At 34.6% G+C, this 16955-nt stretch overlaps 1 protein-coding gene across 2 annotated transcripts in view; it reads left to right on the top strand.

Moving 5' to 3' along the window:
• Glra3 (glycine receptor alpha 3) overlaps positions 1 to 16955 on the top strand; it is a 172591-nt gene that overhangs the window by 120809 nt on the left and 34827 nt on the right. For both annotated transcript variants that reach the window (XM_055597881.1, XM_055597880.1), the window contains exon 5: positions 280 to 362. In XM_055597881.1, coding sequence (XP_055453856.1) covers positions 280 to 362 — 83 coding nt within the window. The remainder of the gene's footprint in view (positions 1 to 279; positions 363 to 16955) is intronic.

Raw genomic sequence — 16955 nt, 5'->3', positions numbered from 1 at the left:
ATAGATAGATAGATAGATAGATAGATAGATAGATAGATAGATAGATAGATAGATAAGTGTAATAGAATATCTATAAATACAATGATGCTTCAACATTTAAAATAAGTGTATTTATTTATAAATATATAGTTATTTCAGAATAAATAAGATTCTTAAGCTGGAGGAAATTCCATCTGCATAGTTTTAGCTACTATCAACACAAAATTTGTTTTATCTACACAATAGACTACTCATGTGTCAGTATGAATTGCCATTAAAGAATTTCTTTCATCCTTTCAGATTAACATTAACACTCTCCTGTCCAATGGATCTCAAGAATTTCCCAATGGATGTACAAACATGTATAATGCAATTAGAAAGCTGTAAGTATGAGTGGCTTACTTTTTATGAGCATTTTTAAAATATAAAAGATGTGTGTCTTTAGTCGCTAGAACAGGTAATCTATTTTCTAACTCTTGGACACATGTTTATTGAATAAACAAATATAAAATGAGCACATCATTGAATACAAACTGCCATCTATATTTGCTGAAAGCTTGTAATAGCCCAAACGTTTTGTGCTTATCACCTCAGATGCTCAAAAACATATTTATTCTCACATTTTTTATGTGAAAATGATCCCTTAGAGTGTCTGGTAATTATGCATAAAGGTAGAGCTGATGACCACTAGCTGCCTGGCTCCATGCCTTATACGTTTCTATGCTTTGATGTTCGGCATTTTAGCTGAATATGCTACGTGTGTCACATGAGGAGAAAGGACTTTTAAATGTATCAAGACCCAAGCTTTCAAGTTTCCTTCAACTGTATTCCTGGTAAAGAGGTACCATTGATTAACACAAACATAGAGTCAAGTGCCAGGTGCATGCTTCGTGAAACATTTTTATAATAATATAAGCGGTATAATAGTATATACATATACATAATAAATATGCACATAGTAATTAGTATATAAATAGTTAACTGTTAATGGTTAACTGTTTAATCAAAGGGAACTAGTAGTAAATATATAATACTTTCTATAAATATGTTATAGCTCTTTTTTGGTTTTTGTTTTTTCTTAAGAAAGTACTAATTTGAAATCTCTCCTGAGGAAAACTGGAAAATGTATCTGCAGACATCAGGGTCTGACAGGCACATCTTGTAGTGAGATGGACTTGTCACTAGATGGCGTGCAAAACTCATGGGGGAAAACAAGGTCCAACCCTCTATCCCCAACCAGCACTGCTTTTCTTCAGGACATTAAATATTTATTTCGCTGATGATAACTCTCGTTTTTAAATTTTAAACAGTTTACTCTGTAAGTGTCTCTTAAATATTAAAGACAAGCATTGATAGAATGAAAAAATAAATGAAAGAAAAAAGCAATTTAATTGGGATATGAAATTGGTAATGAAAATGGTAAGTAATGAAAAATGTCTAACATTGCATTCTTTGGACTTCGTCCAACAAAACAAAGCAACTTTAGGACAAATAACTGTGTATCGTGATCAATGTTAGGACATAAAGAAAATGTGTGTGTGTGTGTGTGTGTGTGTGTGTGTACATGTGTGTGTGCATAATTTCTTTTTAATTGGCAAGAGAGGCCACAGAACAAAACAGTTCACTGGCTCCATGGTTATTGAAAGTTATTCTGAGGTCAAAGGGGAATTATTTAAACTTTAAGGAGCAAAGAAATTATGTGGTAGATGTTTTATATTTATTTATTACATGTGTGTGCACGCAGGTGATGTGTGAAGACAACTGTGTGCAGGTGCGCAGGTGCGTGCGGATGTGTACATGTGGAGGACAGAGATAGCACGTGTCTTCTCCAGTTGCTTCTCTATTTACTTATAACATTTACTTACCCTATTTACTTGGTTTTAGATGGGAGCTCACTGACTTGGCTACTGGCTATCCAAACAGAAACAGAAGCAAAACCTCTCGGTACCTTCCTATCTCTGCCTCCTCAACACTGTACTTGAAGGCACACTCAGGTTCTTATGAGTGTTTGAGGTTTAAAATCAGGTCCCCCTATTTACATAGCAAGCATTTCAACAAGAGAGCCATGTGCTAATGCCAAATGCTATACCTTGTAGATTTTTATCAATGAACCAAAATTATGTAACAAATTTTCATAATATTACAAGAACAGAGACAGAAAATAGGGACAAATCTCATCACTATCGTTCAGGACTGTAATTTTAGGTATTTGGGAGGTACGAGGATCATGAGTTCAAAACCAGCCTAAGCTACTTAATGAGCCCTTATTACAAAGTAAATGCATAACAGAGGGTTTTTAATGTCACTCAATGGCAGACAGAGCACTTGCTTAGCCCATTCAAGGAGGTCCTAGGTAAAAATGCAATAATCTCCCTCACAAATAAAACAAGAAGAAAGAAAAATGGGAGACAAAGGGTAATGAATGTAGAAAGAACAATAGTTAATTAATATAATGTGGATGTAAAGGTTCTGGGTATCTGTGAGTCACATAAGTAAGGTCACATAAGTAAGATCATGTTATAAACATTAAGAAACAATTGGAACATATGAAAAAGGAAATATGTATAGGACTATTAAAAAATGCAATCTTAGTATGTTTGCGGTTCAGCTTTACAGTCAAAGGCAGTTAGAACTGAAGATAAATTATTGAAAGCTATATGAATTTTGGTTTAGTTAATCAGATGACTTTAGGGAAAGAAAGCAAAATAACCACAAGAAACTACACACCTTTAAAGAAAATTTTCATGTCTAAGTTGTTAGGAAGAAATTCTAGAAAAAAAGTTGTCATAGATGACAAATTAAACATATTCCTGTCTTAAGAGGCTGTAGTGATCTCTATTGGCAACTACATTGAATGAAATTTAAAGAATGCACCATTAAAAGCTTCCTTCCTTGACAGAAACTGCTTCATCCATTAGTTAAAGTCCTTTAACAGATGCTGTGAGAATTTTGCACAAAGATGGTGACTAAGAGAAGGTAACTGAGAGTGAAAAAAAAAAAAGAGAGAGAGAAAAAAACTAGAAATGAAATGATCCCACATGTCTCAAAGTATATATTTATGACTTGGGACTAAAACTGTATGTCATTCACAGCAGGAGGAAGGAAATTGTTAAGGAAGAAGAATCCACAGGCAACTAACCAGAAAGGAGACCATGAGGCATTGAGGAGAGTGACTTAGTTATTGATGAGAGTGACTAGTTACTTAGTTATTCTGTGCTAGTGAATGGGTCTTGTTCATTCTACACAAGTGCTCTATTATTAAGCCACATCCCCAATCCCTACTATAATAATTTTAATATTAGAAAAAATAAATGTAGAAAACTACTACAAGAAAAGTAAAAATTATTTAAGATACTGGTTAACAACATGCAGTTCTGCAAATACATGCATTTTGCCATATAACTTCTAAAAATGGGGAGTGAAGTAAGAAAGAGTAAATTAGCAATTGAATGTACATAGAGAATGTTTGTGAGCAGTATGGATTACTGTGCAGCTAGAAGACTTTTTTTTCTTCATTTAGGGCATATTATATATGGGGGATATTACTCAAGACTATATTGAAAGTCACAAGAAAAACTACAATGAGCTTCTATGAACTGGTGAAGGCTTGTTTTCCCTTAAATGTTTTCAGTTTAGAAACATAATTTTTATGTGCAGATATTACTTATGACAACTGAGGGAAAGTCTTAGTGAAGGTAAGTGAGATAAGGGTCACTGACCTTCTCTGTCAGGTCTAGACAGTGCTAGTTTATGGACATTCAGATTCTACTGAATAATCTCTTTTAAAATATTTTGTAAATATTAAGCTATCTTTTCAAAAGACTTTATATTGATTTTGATTTTATTTAAAACAAATTTATGTGAAATACATTTGTACATTACTTTGTATTGACATGGAATTACTAAACCAGAAACACAGATCTATTATGACACAAGTTCTATCTCTAAAGAATTTATAGTACAAAGAGACACTCAGCAATAAGAAAGGTTCTGTATTTGACTAACAGTTTTTTATTCATATCATAAAAAATTGTAAATATGCCTCTCCTGTTCGTAATGCCAGTTGTCTGCCAAAGATGGCAAGATTATTAATCATTATCATAACCACAGAGCTTTAACTCTGTGCTCCATATCTACAGAATAACACAGTTGACACAGGGAGAAGACATCATTCTTGTGTAATATTTAAATAAATTTCAATTGTTGGAGATAAAAAGGAAAAAATGAAAAAAATAAAGGAACGCCAGTACCAAACAGTCATTCCTGGGAACACACATGCAGGTAACATTATATGGCTTCAACAATTTATATCTAGGAATACACACACACAAGCACCACCACCACCAATAATAACAATTAGTGAAAAAAGAGGCCAGGATTTTGAAGGAGAGTGAGGAGAAGCATATGTAAAGGCTTGGAGGGAGTAAAGGGAAGAAAGAAATAGTGTAATTAAATTACAATCTCAAAAAGAAACAACAAAAACACAGACAGAGCAAAGGAATATAATTATCAAACAAAGGAATATAATTATCCTCAAACAGTGTACTAAATCACTAAAAAGAAAATATGAAAATGTGAAAGCAGGCTTGAGAGTCAACTTAGAGAAAGCACCAAAACAAACAAACAAAAAAACCCTTGAAGTGGACTTAAACAAGATTTGAGGATATAAATATCAAAAAATAGACTATACTTTTGTGGAGGTTTAGACTAGAGCTCTAAATGTAGAAGAATTTTTATTGTTTAATATTTTCAGATGATTTCATAACCAGGTCTGATATACAGATTTTATACTAAGTTTAGTTATTTAAAAAGGGAGATTGAGTTTTTACAACTATGTCCTAATAATTTCTACCATTACCCAAACTGCCTCATAATTTAAGAGTTTGGATTAAGCTCAGGGTAACATTGTGCTTTTTGTTTGCTTACCCGGAGATACAGATGGTTCTTGTTTTGTATTTGTTATTTAATCTCTGTAGTGACAGTGTTGGTTATAAAGAAAAAGCTCTCTCAAGACAAAAGTATTGACTGGTGAAAGCATTACTTGTAAAATTAGTTCCTATTTGAACTTTAAGCAGCCCATTCCTCACAATAGCAGTGACTTTTACCACCTCTTCAGTTCATATCTTTGTAAATTGGATTTTCTGATTATCATATCTTCCAAACATATGGCAATAAAAATGTGGTGCAGCCACCAGCTTAAAAAGTGATGATGTCACAAATAGTATTCTGATTTTTTTTTCAACTCTAAAGCCTGATTTAATCCTAGCGACAAATTAATGAGATGGGTTTATTTCCATTTCAAAGATAAGCCAACAATATTTAAAGGTGTTATTTTTCCAGTGGCATAAAACAATGAAATAAACAATCGTGAAATGTAACTTAGTAACTCTCAAAGACATTATACAAATATCTATCACATTCAGGGACTGTCTCTAACATGAACTCAATGGCTGGCTCTTTGACACCCCCCCCCCTCCGGAGGGAGGAGCAGCCTTGCTAGGCCACAGAGGAGGACATTGCAGTCAGTCCTGATGAGACCTGATAAACTAGGGTCAAATGGAAGGGATGGAGGATCTCCCTATCAGTGGACTTACAGAGTGGCAGGGAGGAGATGATTGAGGGAGGGTGAGATTGGGAAGGAATGAGGAAGGGGGCTACACCTGGGATACAAAGTAAATAAACTGTAACTAATATAAAAAAATAATTTAAAAAAAAAGATATAGATACCCAATACTTATAAGAAAAGGTTGGTTTACATTTTTCCTATTTCCTTTCTTCCTGGTTGTCTTCCGAGTTGTTAAAATTGGCCTCAAACTCCGAGGAAGACACCTTTTCCATGCAGCACTGTTTGCTAATCACTCCATGAGCGCTGCCCAGCTACAAACCCCTTTTGACTCAGACTGCACCTCAACCAGTAAAAACTCACACACAAAATTCTCTGTCCTCCTTCTATATTTGTCCATGTAGCTCGCTTGAATAAATACCAAGTCTCTAAGCTTTCCTTTAGTTAAATCTCATCTTCTTGGGCTAGCCTGACATCCAGATGTGCTTAATCATCCAGAGACCTGAACAGCACACCATTATGCATTTCCCAAATGAAAAGCCTTAGAGAGTTTGGCAACAAGATGGCACAGATATTTCTCTTTGGTTTCCCATGAGAGAAGGTGACATTTTGACCAGCTGAAGGTCTCTTAAACCTTCCTCAATGACTGCTGATCAAATAATTTTGAAATCCTAATAATATTATGGCACAACAAATGTCAATCTAAAAATTAAGTGGCTCTATATTCAATTAATAATCCAAGAAAGTTAATTGCCTGGAATACGATAGTGTCATATTAATATAACATAGCTTTATCATTATGATTCCAAACTAGGCTCCTACTGGTTACCACTTCTTTCTGCCTTCCCACTCACTTAGTTTTTGAGATTCAATCGTCAATCCCTGCTATAGCTAACACAGTGCCTGCCAACTTCAATATTCTAAAGTCTGCACACTTATTTTTCATACTTCACAGATGACCATTGCTTCTTCTGTCAAATTTGTAAGACATCCCCATTTCTCAGAATATTTATTTCTCCAGACATAGAGATAAAAATGCTTGGCCCTCTGTATACTTCTACAAAGTCTCACCTGGTCACCCTTTCTCCACACCTACCTTCTCTGCTCCCTAGCCACTTGCTTTATTATATTCCTTCATAATATATTTATCTGAAATGTTTACATTTTTTGCTCTCACCTCATCTTCATCCTCTACGTGAGGTTAGGAGACTACCTTTCTTACTCAAAAGTTTTTGTCACTAAAATTCCCATGAAGTTAGGAAAATGTTCTGTCTTTACAGAACATCTTGCACAGGACAGCAGAGTGTTGTCCAACTGATACCATCCAAGGATTCTTTAAAATAAGAACACCAAGTCACTGCCTGTTCCATGTTACTTTTTATTCATGTTTGAACATTTGAAGATCACCTGCAATTTAAAGCATTATTGTGATTCTTGAGTTTGTTATTCTATTCTACTCAGTGTTGCCACCATTTATTTTCTTCTTTAGTTAAATCTCCAGATAACTTCAGCTTCCCCAACCCTATATTCTACCTAAAGCAAATGGCCTTAAAAAAGCAGGCTTTTTCAAAGCTTGGGTAACATTCTCTATAAAGATTACTCCATAGTACAATCAAAAATACCCCTTCCGACAAGTACTCCATCAGCTTCTGCCAGAGAAATTCAGAAAATGTCATGCGTCCTTAAATCTTTTGTTAATAATTACATGACTTTTAAAAATTCATTAATTTTTCATAGGCTGAGTGTCTCTTGTAAAAGAAGTGAACTCCGTTGGATGAATGAAAAGGTCATCTAAAATCTCAGATTCCATAAAATATTTAAAAAACATATACAAGATTATGAATCTGATAGCTACAACTAAAAACAGTACCAAGAAATGATAGGAAACATACATTATGAATCAAGATTGCATAAAATTGACTCAAACTACTAACTAAACAAAAACAGTATGAATTTTCTGTAATGATAAGTTAAAGGAAACCAGAAAAGTAAAAAAAGAAAAATAAGTAAACAATACAATTGAAAACTTAGAGATAATTTTTAAATGTCCTTTGAAAAGCGACATTTTAAATAATTTTGTGAGGTAAACTTAAGAAGTGTTTAAGGTGGCTTCAGAGATGACTCAGCAGTTAAGAGCACTGGCTGATCTTCCAGAGAACCTGGGTTCAATACCCAGCATCCACATGTAAGCTCACAGCTGCCTGTAACTCCAGTTCCAGGGAGTTCCTGTCCAACAACCTCACACAGACATAATGCAAGCAAAACACCAATGCACAAATGTAAAATAAATAAATTATGACCAAAAAGGAAGTGTCTGAGTATGCTCTGAGCCCCCACCCCCACCCCACCCCGACTCAGGACCTGTGAAAAGTGATAGCACTGGTTCTGGCACTTGTCTTTTTGTCCCTTTGTGCAACCATGTTCTAAGATCCCCATTAGTGGGTTCTTTCTAGCTGTTTGACAACAGTCCTCACATTCCAAAGAATTTCGGAGTCTATGTGGTGTTTAGAGAATTCTGGGCCAATTTTATTCACCCTTAATACTCCCAAATGTCCTATTGTTCAAAATACATCCAACCTGTAATATGCAGTTTTTAGCAATTTGTTGGTTTCTCTCATGCAGGGTAATACTTGAAAGAAAAATTCAGGACAAAGCTGAGAAAAATACAATAATAATAAACGCCCAACAAACAGACAATGAAAGGCATAAAAGACTTCTTTGCTGTTTGGGGGGAAGACTATAGATTTAACATAATGATTACAATGTGTAAGTCAATAAGTTTGACTATTTTTAACAATGTTTTTATATATAAATATAATTAAACTACACTATCTGTATGTTATACAATGATTTTTAGGTAGAATTACTGTTTTTCTGAGGTTGGAATCTCATAATTCTCTCTCATATAGTGATTTTGAACTCAAGAATTATATACATGAGACTATTTGGGATATAAAAACCTAGTAAAATCCTCCCTAAATGTATTTAATATGTTCACATATAATTACACTTCTATCTTAAATGTAACTACAATCTCTGTTTCTATCTTCTTCATGAAATATAGCCATAATGTACTCCCTAGATGTAAAACTCTGTAGACCTAAAATTATATTTTTGTATTTACCTGCTATAAATTAAATGATTAGCAATTAGTGGATGAAAACTCACAGCTAAAAAGTATTCTGTGGATGTGCACTGTAATAAAATTCAATAACAAATATTTGTGATAATTCTTTAGAATGTGTTAATTCTCTAAAATAGTGCTGGCATAATTTAAACCAATTACTGTTTTCAACTTCTGATTCAACTGCATTTGCAATGGTCAGTTAATACTTATTTAAAAAACTAAGTCTTCTTGATGTGATATTTTCAGTGATGTGAAAAAACAAACCAACCTAGGAGCATTTTATTAATGCATTTATACTACAGTAATATATCAAAGACAGTCCTGTAACCGTGCATTCTTTCTAGTCAATGGCTCTTTTGGAGTGTAGCTTTATCATTTTGATTGAAACAGAATTTTACAGCTTCTTACCTCTAATTAGGTGAATATTTTGTGGCACGATGGTTATTTTTATTTTAGTTATATATGATACATGCTTTGGGTAGAAATCATCAACAATGTTTTATCTTGGCAATAGCCTTTTTTGGTTAGAGTTTTAATGACAACTGGAAAGTAGTAATTTTAAGTACTATTACATCTGAAGGGTCTTTTTGTGTGGCAAATTACAGAACACTAAATAATTTATACTAACATCTAGATTTTATTGCACTATGTACTAAATGTCAGTCTCAGAGTCTGGAATCTGTCCAACGCCATGCTGATTATTTCCCCTTGGACTTCTCTGAATGCTTTACAAGGTTAGGTACACCACTTTGGAGAGTAATTATAGTAAACTTTTATAACTGTATTTTTAAATCTACTCAATCATTTTTAAATTAAATTGTAAGGCACTATGAATACCATTACAAGGCACTCTTTAAATAGTCCCTGAGAGAAGAGTCTAGAATCTCATCAAAGGAAGTTCTTTTCTTGAGCTATCCTAGGTTACATCTTTCAGAAGTGAATAGTAGTAGGTTGAAATATCATATATAAGAAATCTCAAGAAGAAAAATGCAACTTCTTTTTAGTCTCGGCTCTAAACATGCTAAACTTCTAGGTACTGACACAGTGATTAGGCCCTTGGTTCATCTCTTTGGTGTGATATGAGGCCTATGACACTTTTTTTTTTTTCATAAATTTGAACCGTTTCGAGGCTTTGACGTTCTGCAGGCACACATACGTGGGTCTCCCACCACGTGACGTTTATTCCAAAGTAGGCAGGCAGTGTCCTCCTGTAACCTGCCCCACTGCAAAGACCCAACTAACCACAACACCTTTTTCTAATTAAAATGGTTTAGCTCAAGGTCAGGTCCTTTACCAATTTTATTTGAGCTCTCCCACAGGAACTTTTAATATTGCATGCTCAACGCGTCTCAATCTTATGGTATTTTGAGATTAGTCTGATTGGCATTTAAGAAGATACAACACACTATGTATCCACCGTTATCCCAAACAGAGAGAGGAGACAGCTAAAACAATTCTAGTCTTCAAAGTACTTGTAAGATACCTTATAAGTCAGTTATGCCAGACGGCTTTAGAGAAAGTAAAAGACACTTAATTTAGCAGACTTACATATTTAAATGAAACCACATGTGACAATATGAGTTATGAAAAAGGATTTTAAATCAAATGCACAAATCATAAAAAAATTTAAATTTAAATGTGTTTTGACATAGCAGTTGTTCCTTGTCAAGTCAATAAAAGTGACTTGAGTAATATTTCTCCCAGCAAAAATCAGCATGTGCCAAGAGTGAGTATTTTCTTCTTTTTGTTTTTTTAAAAAATCCAGATGTTGATTAAGAACACTAGAATTTGCAAACTAGGTCAAACTAGAAATACTTTTCTGTCTCTTTTCTAAAAACATCTGAAATAGCTAAGCTAAATGTCTTTCTGATTTACTTTTAAAATTAAATGTGAATTTATAAATAAATATATTTCTAAGCTCAATTGAATTTAATTATACTATTAGCCTATATTCTCTATTTGAATGTATATTTATATTTTGTATACATTAGTGACATCACAAAACTTTCATTTCAATTTTACTTTATTTATTTATTTTAATTTTCAACAGTGTTTTAAATGTATGTGTAATTAAATCTATAATGTTCTAAAAAGGTTATTATGTGCATGGTAACTATACAGAAATGTTATTTGCTTTAACCCAGAATTTAGGACAGATTGAACCTACATTTTAAATATGAATAAATTTTGTTTTATTTTTAAAAAATAATTTACTCTGATGACAATGATGATGACACAAGTCTGGATGTCAGAGCACAACTTTTGGAAGTCAGATCTCTCCTTTTACTTTGTGCTCTAGGGGTGGATTTCAAATCCTCGGGGTCTGGTAATTATCATTACTCACTGTGCCATCTCTAGACTATATTTTTATTTTGATCTAGACTATATTTTTATTTTCTAGGGATATAGAATATTTCCCCATTATCATTTATCTAATTTTTCTACCCTGATTTAAAGTGTCACTTTTACCTTAATTCTTCCTTTATAAGGCCTGATTCTGAGTTCTATTTTGTACTGTCTCTACTTGGTCACTTTAAATCATTTAAAGATGATAGCTTTATTTGTCTAGTTACTGGGAGGCCTACACTGTTTCCCAAACTGGTGCTGTGGTGTGCGTTTTGTACTTGAGATGTACTACCAACTGAAGATCACAGTAAAGTTTTCATTTAAATTGTGTCAAAGTTATCAATCAATTTTGTTAAGAACTTTCATAACTATCAACTTCTGCACAAGACTATACATTTAACAGTTTGTATAGTTCTGTCTTTTGATAATTATTTAAATTTTACTTTTCTTTATAAGCACATGTTCATGTCAACTTTAAATAATGTGATGATATATAAAATTTTATGTGCTCAAGATATTACTTTGAAAATATTTGTCTTCTTTAGAGATGAGATGGGATAAAAAAATCTACAGCAGATAAAGTAATTGAAGAAGACACCACTAATGAGATGAAATGTAATTTCTCAATAAAAAATGGTGAATAATAAAATTATTTCTATTGTCTAGTGAAAAATGTTCAGAGGAACAATAGTATAAAAAAGAAGTCTGTTGTGCTTATCTAGAGACATCCCCTGAATCAGTATGATGGTCAGTAGAGTTAGAGGGAAGTTTGGTAAAATGGCAAAGACTTCAGAAAGGTTAGTAGGATTTGAAAAGGAAAATGTTTGTTCAAGCTTTACAGGTCTTCCAAGAATGAGTCTTCCTGCAGGATAGCCTGAGCCAATACAGATAGCCACATGTTTACTTATGATAGCGTGGAATATTGAGAAGGATAAGTGAGTACATAAGAAACATATAGGCAGGTCGTTCATTGAGTGAATGGGAAAAAATAAATAAACAGAGAGACAATATAACCAACACTTTTTTTTTGATGTGTTACTGTTGTTACTTGAAAATAGTCTAGACTCTCTGGATGGTTCCATAGAGTCCCATAAAATCAGAGCTAGTACTTTCAATTCTTAGCTCATCCACCAAGGGGTTTAAAATAAAGTGCTTCCATATCCTGTTGTTTGGAAAGGGTAAAAACATCTTAGAACAAAGACCGAAGGATGATTCAGTGAAGATAAGGGCTCCTTAGAGATTATGGCTTAAATTGTCTTCCTGTTGATATGGCAACAAATGAGAACATTAAAGAGCAGTAGCACCAATAGAAATGACTGAATTTCACCTGTTTTGGATTTTACTAGATGCTAGAGCCCAGCCATAGTAGAAAGATCATGTACCCTATTGCCAGCGTAGGGGGAAAAAATCAGCTACCCCATATATATCTGGAAGCTCCTTGCTCTATACATCTGTAAAAGGGCATAATCTTTTTCCTCGTAGAAGAGTGCCTTATCATCCGAATGTGGATTACTTTTAAAAGCAAAAGAAGGACAAAGACAGCATTTAAGCTAATGTACCCATATAATATTATTAACTGAAAAGATTGTATTTTGGTGGATAAACTAAGTAGCTCTAATCCTATTTTACATCATTTCCAAAGTTGGAATTAAATCATAATCATGTGGATCCAAAGTTACAACATTTGCTAGTAAATTTGCACTTGTCACTGTCTACTGATCTTGCTGGATAAACTTTTTTTTTTCTATTGAGAAAAAAAAAAAAAACTTCTGGATTAGGAAAGGAAAAATAAAAGGAACACTAAAAGACTGAAAAGCCTTTCCTTAAGATGCTGAGGCTCATAGCCAAACTTTGGTCAAAGTGCAGAGAAACTTCTGGAAGAAGGGGGAGATAGAAAGACCTGGAGGAAACAGGTGCTCCACAAGGAGACCAACAGAACAAAAACATCTGGGCCCAGGAGGTCCTGAAGAGACCAATACTCCAATCAAGAACTATGCATGGAGAGGACCTAGGACCCCTGCTCAGAGGAAGCCTATGGCTGATCATTCTCCAACAGTGTTTCCTAGTAAGGGGATCAGGAACTGTTTCTGACATGAACTCAGTGCCTGCTCTTTGATCACCTCTCCTTGAGGGGTACAGCCTTGAGAGGCCACAGAGGAAGATTATTCAGCCAGTCCTAATAAGACCTGATAGGCTAGGTCAGATAGAAGGGGAAGAGGACCTCCCCTATCAATGGACTAAGGGAAGGGCATAGGGAAGAAGAGAGGGAGGAGGGGTAGGATTGAGAGGAGATGAGGTGGAGGCTGTTACAGCTGCAATACAAAATGAATAAATTTTAATAAAGAAAGAAAAGAAAGGAAGGAAGGAAGGAAGGAAGGAAGGAAGGAAGGAAGGAAGGAAGGAAGAAATACTTTACACTTTAGACTTTTTTTTTCTTTTTGTTGAAAATAGGTCTTTTTCGCACATAAAATATCCTAATTAGGGTTTCTCCTCTCTCTACTCTGGGTTCCTTCCCTCCTCCTCTCCCATCTAGACTCACCCTTTTCTGTCTCTCATTAGAAAACAAACAGGATTATAAAGGATAATAATAAAATAAAGCAAGATAAAACAAAACACTAACATATTGGAATAAGACAAAAGCAGACAGATAAAAAGAGCCTAAGAGAAGTCACATTAAACAGATATAGATGCAGAGATCCACTCATTCAACACTCAGGAATCCCACAAAAGCAATAAATTGGAAGCCTACACACACATACACACACACACACACACACACACACACACACACACACAAAAGACCTATAGGGTAAAAAAGAAGAGAAAAATATATACAATTAAATTAAAATAATCTTACTTTAATTTATTTTAAAACAAATAAACAACAACAACAAAGCAGCCTTGATAAAACATGAAATAAGGAACCTTCAATGGTTCCCTGAGTTCTTTTTTTCTTTTTTAGACATCTAGTGATGGGCATTCAGCCTACCTTTAATAGTGGTTCTTTCCCTCGATGAGAATCCCTTGGTGAAAACTATTTTCACATTTGCAAGTAGTTATCAGTTGGAGATATCTTTTGGGTTATAGAATCTTGTGTCTGCTTCTTTCAGCTCTAGGATCCCATCTGTTGCAGACCTTGCTTGCCCTGTGCATGATGCCTCATTCTCTGAGTTCTTATTTACAAAGATCCTGTAGATTTAGAAGTCCTTGTTTTCTTGGTGTCCTCCATCCCATCTTGCTCTTTTGGCAGGGTTCCCTGTGCCTTGAGGGGAAGGATTTGATGGTCACTTTGTTTAGAGCTGAGGGTTCTAGGGTCTCCCACTTTCGGAATAATGTCTGGCTGTGGGCTTTCTATTTGTTCCCATCTACTGCAGGGGGATGATTTTCTGATGAAGGCTGAGCAAGACAATGGTCTATGAGTATAGCTGAATTTTTTTTTGTCATCTTTTTGCTATTTTCTTTTAATAGAACAGCATAGTATTTGGTTTTACCCTAAGAACCTGGACTATCTAGTCTCTGAGACTTGTTTACTGAAGGAGCTTTGCAGAAAATAATAAGTTCTCGAAATAACTAATTTTGCCTTGAAATGTCAGAATTTATTATATACAGCAGCTATTACCAGTTTCCTTCACCATGGTGCATCCATGTCATCAATATTTTTTTAAGTAGATTGTCAAGTACCTAGGGAAAATAATTATAACTAGTAGCTCATTTTACCTTTCAAGTAAAAATTATGTGCACCCCCACAAAACAACAAACACTGTTCAATCTGTACCTTAGTTGGCTAGTGCTGTTTCTTGAAAGACATCTTATATTACAGTATGCAGATGAATTCTTCATACAGGCTTTCCAATTAGCCACACAGATTACAGAGATATTTACAGAAGGATCAAACTAGTTGTTCCATTTGTAAATTAATTTTTCATTATGAGATTATTATATAAGACAATTAAATTTATCACCTTGCATTCGTTACGCAATCTGTTTTCCTTTTTATATTCAAGTTTCTATAAGGATTTGTTAGTCAAAAGAGAGGGATATTAAAGCATTTTAAACTTGGTGGAGGAAAATCTATTAAAGTTTGTTTAAAGGTTTATTGAGGCAATAATGCCATTAATTTTCTTAAATGCCCATTAAGTTACTCAAAATAAAGAAAATGCTCCTTAAACATGGCCATTTAATTATTTACCTTCTGCCTTCAACCTTAAACGTCCTGTGAGTTATAAATAAGTGTAGAATAAAATGGCTGTGAAATGTCCACTTGTAGATCACTTCATGTGAAGTGTCTTAACACAATAACAACTTATATGTATTCCTATAAAATGGATGAAAGAAAAATTAGATCTTGACTTGCACAGAATTTCAGACAGTTTCTATTTACAGAATATTTTACAAAAACTTTATCATGTCAAAACTGAAACTTCTCTTTTCATTCATCTGTGAGAGTTGGTAAAAAAAAAAAAGTATTAAATATTTTGCCTTCTGTGATTCTTTGTATGGATACATTCCTCATCTGGCAGCAGATAAAATTGGTACTTATTTACTGTCTTTAGATAATTGAGAAATGTGCATTTATGTTTTCTTTAAAGCATCACGTTATCTATAATGAATATATTAAAGGATTTATGAATAAAAGTGAAGCACTCTTTTTTTTATTTCGACATTATTTATTATTCTTTCATCAAATATTTAATGTTTGCTTCAACATCTGATTTTTTTTATCAGTTACATTTTATTAACTCTGTATCCCAGCCGTGTCCCGATCCCTCATTCCCTCCCAGTCCCTCCCTCCCTCCCTCATCTCCACCATGCCCCTTTCCAAGTCCACTAATAGGGGGGACCTCCTCCCAATTCATCTGATCCTGTTTTATCAGGTATCTTCAGGACTGGCTGCAAAGCCCTCTTCTGTGGCCTAACAGGACTGCTCCTCTCTTGGGGGGTGGGGAGGCCAAAGAGCCAGTCATTGAGTTCCTGTTAGAAATAGTCCTTGTTCCCCTCACTATGGGAAACAAATTGGTTACTGAGCTACCACAGGCTACATCTGAGCAGAGGTTCTAGGTTATATCCATACATGGTCCTTGGTTGAATGTCAGTCTCAGAAAAGACCCTGTGCCCAGATATATGTGATTCTTGTGGAGCGCCTATCCTTTCCCCATCAGACTAACTCCCCTTCTTTCTTATGATTCCCTGTACTCTGCCAAAGGTTTGGTCATGAGTCTTTGCTTTGAAAACACTGCTAGTTAGAGTCTTTCAAATGTGCTCAGTAGACTCCTGTCATATGTTCAATGTGCATCCCATCTGTCTTTCTAAACGAGGTTTGATCATCTTACCCCATGTCTGCTCTCTTGATTATCTTTTTTAGGTGTACAGATTTCATTATGTTTATCATATCTTATAGGTCTATATAAGTGAGTATATACCGTGTTTGTCTTTCTCCTTCTGGGATATTTCACTCAGAATAATCTTTTCTAGATCCCACCATTTGCCTGCAAATTTCATGATTTCCTCCTTTTTGATTGCTGAGTAGTATTCCATTGTGTAAAAATACCACAATTTCTGTACCCATTCCTCCGTTGATGGACATCTGGGTTGTTTCCAGGTTCAGGCTATTATAAATAAAGCTGCTATAAACATTGGTGAGCAACTATCCCTTTTGTGTACTTGAGCAAACTTTGGGTATATACCTAGCAGTGGTATAGCTGGGTCTTGAAGAAGCACTATTCCTAATTGTCTTAGAAAGCGCCAGATAGATTTCCAGAGTGGTTGTACCAGTTGTACCTCTCACCAGCAGTGGAGGAGGGTTCCCCTTTCTCCACAACCTCTCCAGCATGTGTTGTCCCTTGAGCTTTTCATCTTGGCCATTCTGATGGGTGTAAGGTGATATCTCAGGGTCGTTTTGATTTGCATTTCCCTGATGGCTAATGAGGATGAGCATTTCTT

The sequence above is a fragment of the Psammomys obesus genome, unplaced genomic scaffold (assembly GCF_907164565.1).
Source record: "Psammomys obesus unplaced genomic scaffold, mPsaObe1.curated_primary_1811, whole genome shotgun sequence".
Taxonomy (NCBI): Eukaryota; Metazoa; Chordata; class Mammalia; order Rodentia; family Muridae; genus Psammomys; species Psammomys obesus.
The sequence above is the reverse complement of the archived record's forward strand: the minus strand, read 5'-3'. Positions and strand labels throughout refer to the sequence as shown.